General features: G+C 45.1%; 1 protein-coding gene across 1 annotated transcript in view; it reads left to right on the top strand.

Moving 5' to 3' along the window:
• The window catches only part of DNAH8 (dynein axonemal heavy chain 8), a 313,181-nt gene that overhangs the window by 21,639 nt on the left and 276,008 nt on the right, over positions 1 to 15,534 (top strand). Inside the window, exons 8-12 of the mRNA XM_066361430.1 lie at positions 2,569 to 2,715; positions 7,455 to 7,652; positions 11,733 to 11,809; positions 13,273 to 13,372; positions 13,989 to 14,108. Coding sequence (XP_066217527.1) covers positions 2,569 to 2,715; positions 7,455 to 7,652; positions 11,733 to 11,809; positions 13,273 to 13,372; positions 13,989 to 14,108 — 642 coding nt within the window. The remainder of the gene's footprint in view (positions 1 to 2,568; positions 2,716 to 7,454; positions 7,653 to 11,732; positions 11,810 to 13,272; positions 13,373 to 13,988; positions 14,109 to 15,534) is intronic.

Here is a 15,534-nt window from a genome sequence, read left to right as displayed (position 1 = left end):
CCATGCGGGAGTCTGTCTGCCTGCCCCCCATCCCCCGCTTCTTACTTTGGAAAAATACAAAAAAAATAAAAAGAAACATTTAAGAATGTGAATAATAAAATGGCAATAAGTACATATCTATCAGCAATTAGTTTAAATGCAAATAAATTGAATGATTCAATCAAAAGACTTACAGTGGCTGAATGGATAACAAAACAAGATCCTTACATATGCTATCTACAAGAGACTCACTTCAGATGAAGGACACACACGGACTGAAGATACAGGGATGGAAACAGGTATTTCATAAACATGGAAACAGCGAAACAAACAAACAAAAAATGCTGGGGTAGCAATACTTATACCAGACAAAATAGACCTTAAAATAAAGGCTATAACAAGAGACAAAGAAGGACCCAGCAATTCCACTTCTGGGTATTTATCCTAAGAAACCCACAGCAATATATCAAAAAGACACATAGATCCCTATGTTCATTTCAGCATTATTTACAATAGCCATGATATGGAAGTAGCCCAAGTGTCCATGAAAAGATGAATGGATAAAGAAAATGTGGTGTAGGTGTACAATGGAATCTGACTCAGCCATAAAAAGAACAAATTCTTGCCATCTGCGGCAACATGGGTGACCCTAGAGGGCATTGTGCTGAGTGAAATAAGTCCGACAGAGAAAGATGAATGCTACATGATTTCACTTCCATGTGGAATCTAAAACACAAAATAAATGAACAAGCCAAACAAAAAGAAACTCATAAAGGGAACAAACTGATGGTTGCCAGTTGGGGGTTGGGTGGAGGAAGTGGGTGAGAAAGGTGAAGTACGGATTGGTAGTTACGAAATAGTCATGAGGATGTCAAGTACAGCGCAGGGAATATGGTCAATAATACTGTAATACCATGTGTGGTATTAGAAGGGTACTAGATCTGTTGGCGTTATCACTTCATAAGTCTGATTATGGGTTTGTATACCTGGAACTAATATAATATTGTATGTCAACTGTAATTGAAAAAAAAATATTTAAAAAGAAAAAAAGAATTTGATGATTTATATTGTAATTTAAAATTAATATCCTCAAGGTTACTAGCCATTTATTGACTGAATTAGAAACGAGAGCTTGGTTTTTTAGATTCTAATTTAATGTGGGTTTTGTTAGATCTTATTTTCTTTCAGAAAACTTTTATGGTGTAGTTTTTAGGAATAATTTTTAGGTGATTTGGAGGAAACAAGAAGAATTGTTATTCAAGGCCTTATTGTCCAACATGAAGGAATTGGTTGGTGAAGAGGAAGTTCTACATAGTAAATCTGATTAGACGGCGCAGTCCACGAGGGCAGGGATCTTATGTGTAATCCTAGTGTCTCAAGGAGTTACTGACACGTGGCAGGCAATGAGAAACTTTTGCTGAATGAGTGAAAGGTGATCAGGGACACTCTCTTGCAGAGAGTAGCAGTGTCATTCTGAAGATGGAGGTAGAAGAGGGATGGGATGTCTCATCATTGGAAATAGGTACGAGACCAGCAATTTACAAATCTGAGTGTTTGTGGGAATTATCTGGAGAATTTATTGAAAGTATAGACTTCTGAGTCCCACTCAGGAATTCTGATGTAGCAGTGGTCATGATAGGCAGAAATAATGCCCCCTCCCCAAATGTCCACCTGGCAATCCCCGGAACCGTGCATGTATTATGTGAAATAACAAGAGGAAGTCAAGGTTGCAGATGAAATTAAGGTGCTAATCATCTGAGTTTGAGATGGGGAGATTATCCTGGGTTGTCTAAATAAGCCCAATCACTTAGTATAGTGCTTTCGAGGTTCATCTATGTTGTAACCATAAGGATTCTGTATATGAAGAAGAGTCTGAACCGGAAAGATGTCATTATGAACGATTTAATTGTCCACTGGTGGTTTTGAAAATGTTTGACATTTTTTTGAATTTATTATTATTATTATTTTAGGAAATGTTAGCTTGACATAACAGAGAATACCTGCTGGACCCAGTAAACATGTCCTATTTTTTTTTCATTTTTTTATTTCTAATAGGTCCATTAGCCTGGTTCAGCTGGTCAATAGTATGACTATAGTCAAGTATTAGGATTTCAGCAATGTGCTCATCAAAGACACATGATGCATTTATGATCTCCTTGTGCAGAAATGATGTTTGGATAAATTAGTATTGCAGAGTATTAATATTTATATACTTGTATATAAGGAATACTTATTAAAAGTCAGATGCCAACTAAATAGGTGGCTAATTAATTAATAATAGATAGAATCTAACCTCCTGGAGTTCTAATTAGCGATGAAAGTATACAATAGTGCATGTTATATTTGATAAAGAGAATAGTTAAAGGGAAATGGTGAGAATAAAGAAGTTGAAAATATGATGTAAATTTAAAAATATTATTTTTACAGGCCTTTCAATATGTAGGCAGAGAAGTTGAGTCTTTGATGTTAACAGCGATAGCCCCTACTGAGGGGCTGATGTGATCCGCTCTGTGGGGGGGTAGAAGTTTTGACTCCTGAACAAACGACACATCACTCTTTCCCTCCTTTTAAAATTTTTTCCCCCCACAGGATTGCATTTTTCTATTTAAGGAATATCAGGCATCTTTTCACAAAACGAGGAAACAGATTTTAGAATCCTCAGGGGAAAAATCTTTCGAGGTTTCAGAAATGTATATATTTGGAAAATTTGAAGCTTTCTGCAAAAGGCTGGAGAAGGTAAGCATTGTGCTGGCAGCGTCCGCGGCAGCCGTGCCTTCCTGGTTGGTTAGTGCCTTCCTGGTTGGTTAGTGCCTTCCTGGTTGGTTAGTGCCTTCCTGGTTGGTTAGTGCCTTCCTGGTTGGTTAGTGCCTTCCTGGTTGGTTAGTGCCTTCCTGGTTGGTTAGTGCCTTCCGCAGCACCGCGGACGATGACTGTTTCAGATTCCTCCTCTCACTGCTGACACGGCTCATTCGATAATACTGCAATTTATTATAGCTTATAGTTTATTCCTGATTACTATCTTCCGCCAGACACACAGAAACTATTTATTGCCTTTCTTCTTCAAATCTACCCCCACCTGTGGAGCTTGGACTCAAGAGCCTCTGCTCTTACCACTGCCTTAGGCTGAGAAGGAGTAGGAGGTGGAATTCCGCGACACCTGGCAGAACCCACGGTCGCGTCACAGCTGGGTGGAGGGCACCTGCTCTTTCTAGGCCAGGGCATAGGGGGCATGCACAGACACTGTGTGGCCGAAGTCTTTGCCGGGCAGACATGGCTTAGAAACTTCTGTACCTTTGATTTCACTTGCTAAGACTGGCTGGGGAGGATTGATACTTTTTTTCTGGGTATATAGGGCAGCCCATTCTGGAGGCGTCTTTGAGTCAGCCTTTGAAAAGCCTACAAAGATACAGTGTAGGTCACCCCTCCACTCCTCTACCACCTTGCCAACTCCTTAGGTCCTGGTAGTATTTAGGATTCTGTTCATCATGTGTGGGAAGTTGCTGAGGGCGTCACATCGTGCAAGGGCGTTTCGCAGAGGTATCCAGAAGCCTGACTTTCATTTGTAACCTGACCCCCTGACACAGCCAGGCTGGGCAAGTCTGGGTGATGGAGAGACCCAGGTGGCTGCGTGGATCTTTCGTACATACTTCCGTGGGGCTGTTTTCTGTTGGTATCTTTAACAGCTTTATCGAGCTATAATGTCACACACCATACAATTCACCCATTTCAAGTGTACAAGTCAGCATTTTCTAGTACACTCACAGGGTTATGCAGCCATTACTACCGCCTAATTTTAGGACATTGTCATTCCCACTGAAAGACATCCTCTAGCTGTTAGCAGTCATACCCCATTCCCCCCCATCCAGTCCTAAGCAACCATTAATATTTCTGTTTCTATAGATTTATCTGTTCTGGACATTTCATATAAATGGAATCTTATGTGCTCTTTTGTGACTTGCATCATGTTTTCAAGGTCCATCGATGTTGTAGCATTCCTTTTTATTGCTAAATAATATTCCCTGTATGGCTAGACCACATTTTATGTATCTGTTTGTTAGTTGATGGACATTTTTAATTATTTTACTTTTAAGTGAGAGGAGGGGAGATAGTGAGATAGACTCCCACATGTGCCCTGACTGGGGTCCACCTGGCAAACCCCATCTGGGGCCAATGCTTGAAATAAATGAGCTATTTTTAGTGCCTGAGGCTGATGCTTGGACCAACTGTGTTATTAGCACCCAGGGCTGATCCCTGAACCAATTGAGCCACTGGCTGTGAGAGGGGAAGAGAGAGAGAGTGAGGAGATGGAGGGGAAGAAAAACAGATGATCACTTCTCTTGTGTGCCCTGACCTGGGATCGAACATGGGGCGTCCACACACAGGGCCAATGCTCTATCCACTGAGCCAATGGGACAGGGCTCATATCTTTAGTCTTAAAGGGCTCATCATGCCCCAAGGGCTCAGCAACCTAGAACTAATGCAGCACCCCCTAGAGGCCTTACTTGTAGTACATCCTAACAGTGTTATTGGAACTCTCCTGTAGTAAGAATCCCTTAGCTAACCGGTCTCCCTCCCAGGTGTAATTGGTGGATGTTGGTTTCCAGATTCTTAAAGAATGGGCTATAAAACTTATCCTTGAAGTATGGCCACGATTTTGTGTAAGCCCCTAGAGATGGTGACTGAGTTGCCTGAGTGGGCTTCCCCTGAGGAGTGGGGCACAGCAACACCACTGCTGGGGTGCCCCCATAAACTCCTACAGAGCGGAAGAGGAGAGTGGGAAGGGCAAGCTAGGCCAGAGCCTGTGAGGGAAAGAAAAGATTCAGGTGTCAGCCTGATCAAGAGACAACGTCAGAGGGCAGACAGGACTGAGAGCAGGGCTGGAGCACCAAGACCTCGGAGCTGGGGAGGGATGTGGGAGATCTATCATGAGTACATGAAAAAGGTTCTAGTGTGTCAGCTTAGGGTGCCCAAAATGTACCCTTCCTTCTGGTGGGTGGTGACCCGAGGTGCACCGAGGGCTGGTCTGTCCCCGAGAGCCGGAGTTAAACGTGCCCACAGTTCTGTGCTGCTCCCCCCTCTTCCTGCCGTCTCAGTTCCCGTGAAGGACGATGTCGCCTGGAGCTCAGTGTTGTTTTGTGCTCACCCGGACATCACCCGGACACTGGTGGGAGAGAAGGGAGGGGCGGGAAGCTGGGACTGCGGGGGCGAGGGGAGGTGAGGAACTGGAGCTCAGAGGAGGGGCAGGGCCTTTACCCTGGAGACCCTGAGCTGAGGGCGTCACAGCAAGTTGAGAGCTAGACAGGATGCCAGGGCCGGTGAGCAGAGAAGGGACTGTAAATTGCTTGTCAGTACCGACGGGTCCGAAGGTGATAGAGAGAGAGCTGGTAGGAAAGCCAAGGCCAGGACAAACCGCAGGAGCATGGCCTCGTTTGATCCCGTGACTGGCTTTCAGATTTCTGTTATGTGTACGGGGTGGGTGGGGTGCACCGGCAGAGTTTGGGATCAACTGCCCTCTCTGTCTCCTGATCACCCATTACCCACCAGAGGACAGAGTACAGGACGTGCCCAGGACAGGAATGTTGTCCCCGTCTCTGGCCTTTGGGGCCCGGTGGCAAGGTGAAGAATAAGGCAGTCTTCGGGCGGAATAAGAGGCCAAGCGGGTAGTTTGGTTCTTCAGTTTGTTTTTTAAAGTTTGTTTTGTTTTTTTTTAAGGTGGGTGGACAGTACGTATTACTAGGAGGCCCAGCTATTTCTCTTATTTATATAGAACATTACAGGATACTATAAATCCCAGGTGGTCCATGCGTCCTCCAGGCTTGGACTGGCTTCTTGGGTGACAGCAACTTTGGAAGTGTATGCAAGTAGTGACACGAGCGACAGTTGTTCAGAAAAGGGTCACTTTGAATTGACATGTGACTTCTGGCTCTGTGGGAAGACCAGCGATGTCGTCTTCACGGTGCGTGGCACCTGGGGCACTCCCGAAGCCTTGTTCAGTGGCCACACAGAAGACAAGCCTGTAGAGCCTGGAGCATTGTTCTCTAAAGCAGGAGTCACAGCGGGCCGGCACGGGCAAGATGGAGGAACCGAGGAGCCCGTGAACGTGAGGATGTTTTTGGTGAAGGACGTGGAGCTGGTCCCTTGAGACGGAGCCAGCCATTTCTGCAGTAAAGTCTATTTTGAGGGTTTCCTGGGGCTCCTCAGGGGTCAGAGTGGCTGCAGACAGTCTTCAGTCGTCTCAGCCTTCCCTTCACCTGCATGCAGAGGAAAGAGGATCTATGCTAGTGTTACAAGTCAGAACTGCAGGGGGGAGTGGGCCAAGGAGAGTGGGAACCTCCCAGTTACCCCTGGGAGGGGTGCCGGGCGGCCGAGGGATTCTGACTACAGGAGAGTTCCACTAACACACAATTAGAGTGCACTTCTTTTTTTTTTATTTTTTTTTTTATTTTTATTTTATTTATTTATTTTTTTCATTTTTCTGAAGCTGGAAACAGGGAGAGACAGTCAGACAGACTCCCGCATGCGCCCAACTGGGATCCACCCGGCACACCCACCATGGGGCGATGCTCTGCCCACCAGGGGGCGATGCTCTGCCCATCCTGGGCGTCGCCATGTTGCGACCAGAGCCACTCCAGCGCCTGAGGCAGAGGCCACAGAGCCATCCCCAGCGCCCGGGCCATCTTTGCTCCAATGGAGCCTCGGCTGTGGGAGGGGAAGAGAGAGACAGAGAGGAAAGCGCGGCGGAGGGGTGGAGAAGCAAATGGGCGCTTCTCCTGTGTGCCCTGGCCGGGAATCGAACCTGGGTCCTCCGCACGCTAGGCCGACGCTCTACCGCTGAGCCAACCGGCCAGGGCTCTAGAGTGCACTTCTAGTAAGGCCGCCAGGGGGTGCTGCTGTAGCTCTGGTTGCTGAGCCCCTGGGGTGTGAGGTTGTTAAGACTAAAGGTAGGGCTTCTCCAGAGGTGGGTCAGGGGAAGTAGCTAATGCAGCTGGCCGTTACTGCCCACTCTTTCTAGCATCAAAATGCTTGGGCTGCTGCAAATGGACACCCAGCCTGCCCAGCATTAGACCAGCCACTAGAGGTCTCTACTGCTAATGGGCTTTATCCAGTGATCCAGTGTCAAGATTTTCAGAAAGTTCTCAAGAATAAAAGGATAAAACTATTCAGACATCTGCAAGGGCTTTTACTAAAAAAATTAAAAATATTTCCCCTCCTCTTGAAAGACAAAATGATCAAATTCCGAGAAAGGTTGTAAACTCTCTGGATATGTGAGAACATCGTCTATCTTTAGTTGAAGATTAGTACTGATTAGTGACAGAGGTTTACCATCTATTTTCTCTCTTCTGGTCAGTTTTAGCTAAATGAGTCTAGGGCCTGTTTCTTGGTCTGTTTTTTAATCACTGATTTGTTAAAAGCTTATTCCAGGGAAGGGTGCTAATATCTCATTTTAAAAACAAAATAACACTTCTCTTTTTAAGATTACAGAAATGATAACTATTGTGCAAACATATTCAGCCTTGAATAATTCCACCGTCGAGGGAATAGATATATTGGCAATAAAATTCAAAAATATATATCAAGGGGTTAAGAAAAAACAATATGACATTCTGGATCCAAGAAAGACAGAATTTGACACAGATTTCTTAGAGTTTATGTCAAAAATCAATGCCTTAGAGGTAAGTAACTATACATACTTTTACTGGAGTAAAGCTGAAATGTAATCAATAATATTGGAATTCACATATTTACTATTTATTTTGTTACTCTTGAAAATGGATCAAAATATTTGTGAGTGTGAATAATTTTTTAACTAGTTCACAAACTATTCTCCACCTTTTTAAAATGAAAAAAAATGGGCATATTCAGGAAAAGATGTCATTGAATAAACAGAACCCCGGAGGACTCTTATAGTTAAGGTTCACTTGTAGTTTACATTAAAATTGGTACTTGATTTTTGTGTGACAAAAAGGAACCAACATCATTTTTCCAGTATAAGGGAAAATTTGTAATTTTTTTTTAAGTGAAAGAAGGGGAGATAGTGAGACAGATTCCCACATGTGCCCGACTGGGGCTGATGCTTGAATTACCAAGCTATTTTTAGCACCGGAGACTGACACGCTTGGACCACCCAAGCCATCCCAGGGCCAATGCTCGAACCAATAAAGCCACTAACTGTGGGAGAGAAAAAGAGAGAGTAGGGGGAGAGGGAGGGAGAGAGAACCAGATGGTTGCTTCTCCTGTGTGCCCTGACTGGGAATCAAACCCAGGACGTCCATATGCTGGGCCCATGCTCTATTCACTGAGCCAACTGGCCAGGGACAAATTTGTCATTTGTCTCATTCTTTGTTTTAAGTGTGAAAAGATTTGAGGACAGATCTTTTCTCTCCTCTTGACCCTGCAATTTGCAGCAACATCCTTTCTGCTGCACAGCAGACAACTCTGCAGAGGCTCTCGTCCGATCTGTCATAGCTTCAGGGGCACCCGAGGGGTGAGGGGTCATTAAAAAGTATGTCTGGTGAAGCCCTGGCCGGTTGGCTCAGTGGTAGAGCGTCGGCCTGGCGTGCAGGAGTCCCGGGTTCGATTGCCGGCCAGGGCACACAGGAGAAGCGCCCATCTGCTTCTCCACCCCTCCCCTCTCCTTCCTCTCTGTCTCTCTCTTCCCTTCCCACAGCCAAGGCTCCATTGGAGCAAAGTTGGCCCGGGCGCTGAGGATGGCTCCATGGCCTCTGCCTCAGGCACTAGAATGGCTCTGGTTGCAACAGAGCAACGCCCCAGATGGGCAGAGCATCGCCCCCTGGTGGGCATGCTGGGTGGATCCCAGTTGGGCGCATGCGGGAGTCTGTCTGACTGCCTCCTCGTTTCCAACTTCAGAAAAATACAAAAAAAAAAAAAAGTATGTTTGGTGAGACTACACCATATTTTTCTTTCACCTTTGGGCTTATGTAACCTCAGTCAACTCTCATACTGGAAACTACTGGAAACCCAGGGCTCACCCCGACAAAAGATCACCTCTTTGCTACACAACGTCTTAGAGACAAGGAGGGACAAAAATATTCTCTGCTTACTGAGCTTATAGTTCTTTCCATGAAGGTGAAGAAAAGTGTACATATATTTTTTCATTTGTTTTTTAAAGATTCTTTAAAAACAACAACTATATTACATGTAATCTGGGTAAAATAAGAAGAAAGATCCTAAAATCCTAACAACACTTTTCCTTTTTGGCATAGATCTCCTTTCAGTTTTTGAAAATGAGACTCTGATATTAAGATATTTTATTTTATTTTTAAAATTTATTTATTTATATTTTTGTGACAGAGCCAGAGAGAGACAGATAGGGAACAGACAGACATGAAGGCAGAGAGATGAGAAGCATCAATTCTTCGTTGCAGCTCCTTAGTCTCCTTAGTTCACTGATTGCTTTCTCATATGTGCCTTGACTGGGGGGCTGCAGCAGACCGAGTGACCCCTTGATCAAGCCAGTGACCTTGGGCTCAAGCCCAAAGGGTCATGTCTATGATCCCACGCTCAAACCAGCGATCCGGCGCTCAAGCTGATGAGCCCACGCTCAATCCAGCAATCTCGGGGTTTTAAACCTGGGTCCTCTGCGTCCCAGTATGACATTCTATCCACTGCGCCACTGTCTGGTCAGGCTTAAGAGATATTTTAGTTATTACTTTTAGTGTTTGGCTAGTTGGGCAGTGTGAAGTCTGCTTCTAAAATGCTTTGCAAATTATGTCTTTATGGTGATGAGAACTTGTGGATTAAAAAAATTTACTGATGAAATTACTTTTATGATTGCTTCATAAAGATTATTTGTTGTAAAGGCTTTACTGTGGTTTTAGATACAGAGTTTAGCTTCCAGGATATTTAGAGGCCGTATTAACTTTTAAATATTTTTTTAAAAAGTGTCAGTGTTTCAACTTTCCCTCCTTTCCTAATGTGTGAGTAGCCGATGTGGTATAGTTTAGTAGATCATAACAGTATAATTATATTGTTATATAGGTTATAGATGGTAGATTTAAGATTATAGATTATAGATTTAATTATAGATTATAATCTATAAGCAAACATAGTTTGCAAGGAATGCTTCAGTTCCATTGGTTGGGTACCAGGAGTTTGGAATTCAGTGCTTGGGAGGGTGGGAGGGTGGGATATTTTCTTCTTGTTTCTCCTTAGCTTGGTGAGGAGGTTTCTGAGAGCAGCTGTGTTGGGAAGTGACATCTGTAGACCCTGGGTGTCTGTAGTGTCATTACATTGCTCTACTAATATACTTAGAAGTTCTGAGTATCCCAAAGACATGTGCTTTGTAAGGGACACTCAACTCCTTTCATAAATTCTCTAGGTTAGTCATTTCCAATAAATAATGAGCAAATGCAAACCACTTATGTAATTACAATTTTTCTGGTAGCCATAAGAATAATAGTTAAAAGAAGCAAGTAAAATTAATTTTTAACAAAACTTTTATTGAACTTATTGAATGACATTGGTTCATAAGATGATACAGGATTCAGGTGCACAATTCTTCCGCACGTCATCTGTGTATTGCATCATGTGTTCCACCCCCAAGACAAGACTCCCTCCATTACCATCTTCTCCATCCTTCCTCCACTTCCAAAATTAATTTTTTTTTTTTTTTTGTATTTTTCTGAAGCTGGAAACGGGGAGAGACAGTCAGACTCCCGCATGCGCCCGACCGGGATCCACCCGGCACGCCCACCAGGGGGCGACGCTCTGCCCACCAGGGGGCTATGCTCTGCCCCTCCGGGGCGTTGCTCTGCCGCAACCAGAGCCACTCTAGCGCCTGGGGCAGAGGCCAAGGAGCCATCCCCAGCGCCCGGGCCATCTTTGCTCCAATGGAGCCTTGGCTGTGGGAGGGAAAGAGAGAGACAGAGAGGAAGGAGAGGGGGAGGGGTGGAGAGGCAGATGGGCGCCTCTCCTGTGTGCCCTGGCCGGGAATCAAACCCGGGACTTCTGCATGCCAGGCCGATGCTCTACCACTGAGCCAACTGGCCAGGGCCCCGAAATTAATTTTAATAAAGTATCTTATTCAACTCAACATATTCCAAATATCACCATTTTGAACATGTCACCAGTATAAGAATTATGAAGATATTTTGCTTTTTTGTGTGTGCTGAGTCTTTGAACTCTAGTGTGTGTTGCGACGACAGAAACTACTCGGAGACCAGATGAAATGCACCAGGGGGCGCAGGGGAGGCAACATCCTGGTCAGCAGACTGAAGGACTGAAGGACTGAAGCCCCGTCCCCAGCCGTACTCAGACATCTGTTAGCAAGTACAAATAACTCAAGGAAGCAGAAAGAAGAAGTTTTCAAGGGGTGAGGTAGAGGACAAGAAACATGCTGACTCCTAATCTCTGTACTGAAAGCCTAAACATCTTTTGTTGCTACATCTCATCCTGCTATTTTGCTGTTTCCAGCATGGGGTCACGGAGGCCCCTGGACTCCTGTCCGCTCAGGGCTTTCACCTGGGGTGCCTCCCTGTCTCTAATTGTTATCCTGACTCTGCATGTTTTCACAGCGTGTTCCCACAGTGTGCATTTTATACTCACAGCACACCTCACTTCCACGCAGCGCCACTTCCAGCTCACAGCCACCGTACTGGACAGTGCAGTTTTAGGTGCTCAGATGGTAGGTGGGTTGAAGGCTGTTTTGATTCTGTAGGGAAATCATTAGTGGTTGTTAAAACTATTCTCTTTTTTAATGCCCCAAATGAATAAATATCAATATTTTATTTTAGATCCAAATACAGGCATTTATGAACAGCACTTTTGGAAAAATCTTATCTTCTCAGCTAGCTCTTCAGCTGCTTCAAAGGTATTTGTAATTCATTAGGCAGTATGATTTCTAGTTGGGATAACTTTGTATCTGAAATTACAACTTTAAATAAGATGTTCTTGAAAATCTCTTCTAGGTAAACTTTACACTCATAAGTGTTACTCTTTCCATTACCATTAAATAGAATGGCAAAAATTTGAAATATGACATTTTTCATTGCATTTTTTTTTTTTGTAGCAGAAAGTCTTCAATAAGAAAATGAAATATTTTACACGTTTTTCCCCCAGCTATATAATATAGTGAGGTTAATATCATAGGTGTTATTGGGAAGGAAACAAACGATGTTTGATTCTGCATACTGAAAGGATTTCTGAAAGTGAAGTGAAGAGCAGGAGACGCCCAAACTCCCATTTCCCCTCCCGAGTGCCCCTGCCCCTCCCCCTCTGTTCCTGCCCACAGAGCCCCGGGTTAGAGGGGGCGCTGGGCGGTGGGGGGGTGTTCTCTTCCCCCCTCAGAGTGGGCTCAGGACCATTGTTAGGGACCCTTTGGGAACCCTCTCCGGAGATCTGTAGATCTGGTCGTGGATCCAGCCTTGTTATAGTTCCATGTCTCTCCAATGACGGGAGACCTTCCCCTGTGGGACTGTCCTAAGAGTCTAAGCAGGTAGAGGACTGCGACGAGTGACCGTACTCTGCAGGCAGAGGGCAGGTTCCGTTCTCTTGGTGATTTCTCTCTCTGTCTCTCTCTGTCTCTTTCTCACCTATAGTATGCTTGTGTTAGTTCACTTTATTATCCGAATGCTCTGGTTCTGCCTCTTCCCGGGCATCCCTTGGTCTGTAAGTGAAAGTGGTATTTGGCTGAAATGAGGCTGATGATGACGACGACTGTTTGGAATCGTGTGAGCATCAATGTTGGCAGAGGGAGAGTCAGTGCGCTCCCCTCGTCTTTGTTTAGCCAGCTCCCCACCCATCTTTCCCATCTCACTTTACTGTCACTTTCTCAGGGAAGTCCTTCTTGACTCCCCAGACCTGGCTGGGTTCCCCGTCAACATGCATTTCTGGCACCCTTGTAATTTAAACCATGATTTGGGTAACTCCTGACGGATACCTCCCTTTTTCACACGAGGACTCAGGATCCCCGAGGGCTGGCACCACACCTGTCTCGTTCAGCACTGTGTCCTCTAGGGCAGTGTTTCTCAACCAGTGTGCCGTGAGACATGGTCAGGTATGAGTATAAATACAGTTAGAAACTATATTATTAACTATATGTATAATATGTACTGTGTTAGAGTGTCATTTTGGTAGGTGGTGTGCCCCAGGATTTTGTAAATGTAAAAAAATGTGCCGCGGCTCAAAAAAGGTAGAAAATCACTGCTCTAGGGGACGTGGGAGGGCTGCTAGGAATATCTGTCAAATGAGTAAATGAATGGGTTTTGAGGACTGCAGCAGTTCTTAGGTATGTTTCCCATTTGATGTTTAATATTCACCTTTGATGACTGTTAGATTCCAGAGGCTGAACATTCCCTGTCTTGAGTTAGAAATAAATCACACCATTGAGCGCATTCTTCAGTGTTACGTGGCTGAACTCGAAGCTATTAAGAAGGCAAGTATTGTGTTTATGAACAGAATGGTCCTTGAGTACAAGGACAAAAGCATCCCGAAAGTCCCTGCCACCAGGGGGCGGTGCTGCGCTCTCGGGGAGCAGTCCCCTCCCAGCCAGGGACCCCATGCTCCCCTCCGTGTGGGAAGGTGCTGCGATGTGTGTCACTGGACAGCCAGGGTCACACCCCCCCCCCCCCCGCTCTCTGAAGACCTTTCCTGTGTGACAGCATTCACCTGTGCGTAGGAAAGCCCATTTAAGCTCACATTTTTGTTTATAGAAATATGGGCTCTGGAGACGACCATGGCAGATAATGAGCTAGCAGGGTGTTCCCTCTTTTGAACACCTCCTTATAAATTGGGATCAAAGGCAGGAAAAAATATATACATGTAATGGGAAAGAAGAGTTAAGAGAGAATCACCATATATGGTAATCATCCTTGTTTCTGAACCTTCCATTATCATCTCTGTTGTGAATTTATATATCTATCGGCTACCTCCGCTGTATAACACATGGGAATCATGGTAAAACATCATTACAAATACAGCTTTACGTGGTTTCTTTTTGTCCTTTTTGTCGTATTGGATTTCAAACACTGATACCAGATCTTTAATTGCAGCTTTATCATTCTCAAAAGGATGACCCCCCTCTGGCTCGGAACATGCCCCCAATTGCAGGAAAAATCCTCTGGGTGAGGCAGCTCTATCGTCGGATAAGTGAGCCCATCAACTATTTCTTTGTAAGCCAGCGGTTACCTCTACACTATGGGGGTTGTGGTGGTTTTTAACGCGAGACATACATTCTCTAAAATTTATGTCCAAGAGAGTAGTCAGAGCTAATGATTTAACTGGTGAAGAAGATTTAGTTTATAAATATGGTGGAGCGAGATACTGAGCCGATTCTTTCCTCTTTGGTCGATAAGCCTGTTCAATTACAGTTATCTCTAAGCGGGTGAATCTTAAACTTTATGACTTTTAATAATACAGGACACTTTATAAAGGCTTTTAAGAATTGTTTTCAGGAACAATAAAGCCAAGTGCTGAAGCTTACCTCTGTGTGTGCACAGGTGGGTCACTAATATGTGTTAGTGAAGGTGAAGATATGCTCAGTCAACTCCTGTATGATGAAATGAGAGAGCAGGGGATAACACAGAACATTCATTCTCTGTGTTCTTAAGATTTAGACTTCTGGACCCTGGCTGGGTGGCTCAGTAGTAGAGAGCACTGGCCCGGTGTGTGAATGTCCTGGGTTTGATTATCAGTCAGGGCACACAGGAGAAGCAACCATCTGCTTCTACACCCCTCCCCATCTCTCTCTCTCTCTCTCTTACTGTCTCTCTCTCTCTTCTTCTCCTGAAGTCATGGCTTGATTGGAGTGAATTGGCCCTGGGTGCTGAGGATGGCCCCATGAGGTGCTATAAAGAGCTCAATTGGGAGCATGGCCCCAGATGGGCAGAGCACCGCCCCCTAGTGGGCTTGCCGTGTGAATCCCAGTAGGGGCACATGTGGGAGTTTGTCTCTCTGCCTCCCCTCCTCCCACTGAATTAAAAAAAAAAAAAGACTTAGATTTCTGAAAAACACGAGGATAATTTTAGGTCGGGTGGTGTTCTGAAATTGTCAGCTTGTCTTCTCTCTCTTTTTTCTTTTCTGTTGTTGTTGTTGTTTGTTTTTTATTTTTATTTTTTTTTATTTTTTTTATTTTATTTTTCGTTTTTCTGAAGCTGGAAACAGGGAGAGACAGTCAGACAGACTCCCGCATGCGCCCGACCGGGATCCACCCGGCACGCCCACCGGGGCGATGCTCTGCCCACCAGGGGGCGATGCTCTGCCCATCCTGGGCGTCGCCATGTTGTGACCAGAGCCACTCTAGCGCCTGGGGCAGAGGCCACAGAGCCATCCCCAGCGCCCGGGCAATCTTTGCTCCAATGGAGCCTTGGCTGCGGGAGGGGAAGAGAGAGACAGAGAGGAAAGCGCGGCGGAGGGGTGGAGAAGCAAATGGGCGCTTCTCCTGTGTGCCCTGGCCGGGAATCGAACCCGGGTCCTCCGCACGCTAGGCCGACGCTCTACCGCTGAGCCAACCGGCCAGGGCGTTGTTTGTTTTTTAAAGAGATAGAGCAACAAAGTGGAGACGGTTGGCTTGGTTTTGTGTCTTATGCCTACCTTCAG

The sequence above is a fragment of the Saccopteryx leptura genome, chromosome 1 (genome assembly GCF_036850995.1).
Source record: "Saccopteryx leptura isolate mSacLep1 chromosome 1, mSacLep1_pri_phased_curated, whole genome shotgun sequence".
Classification (NCBI taxonomy): Eukaryota; Metazoa; Chordata; class Mammalia; order Chiroptera; family Emballonuridae; genus Saccopteryx; species Saccopteryx leptura.
The sequence above is the reverse complement of the archived record's forward strand: the minus strand, read 5'-3'. Positions and strand labels throughout refer to the sequence as shown.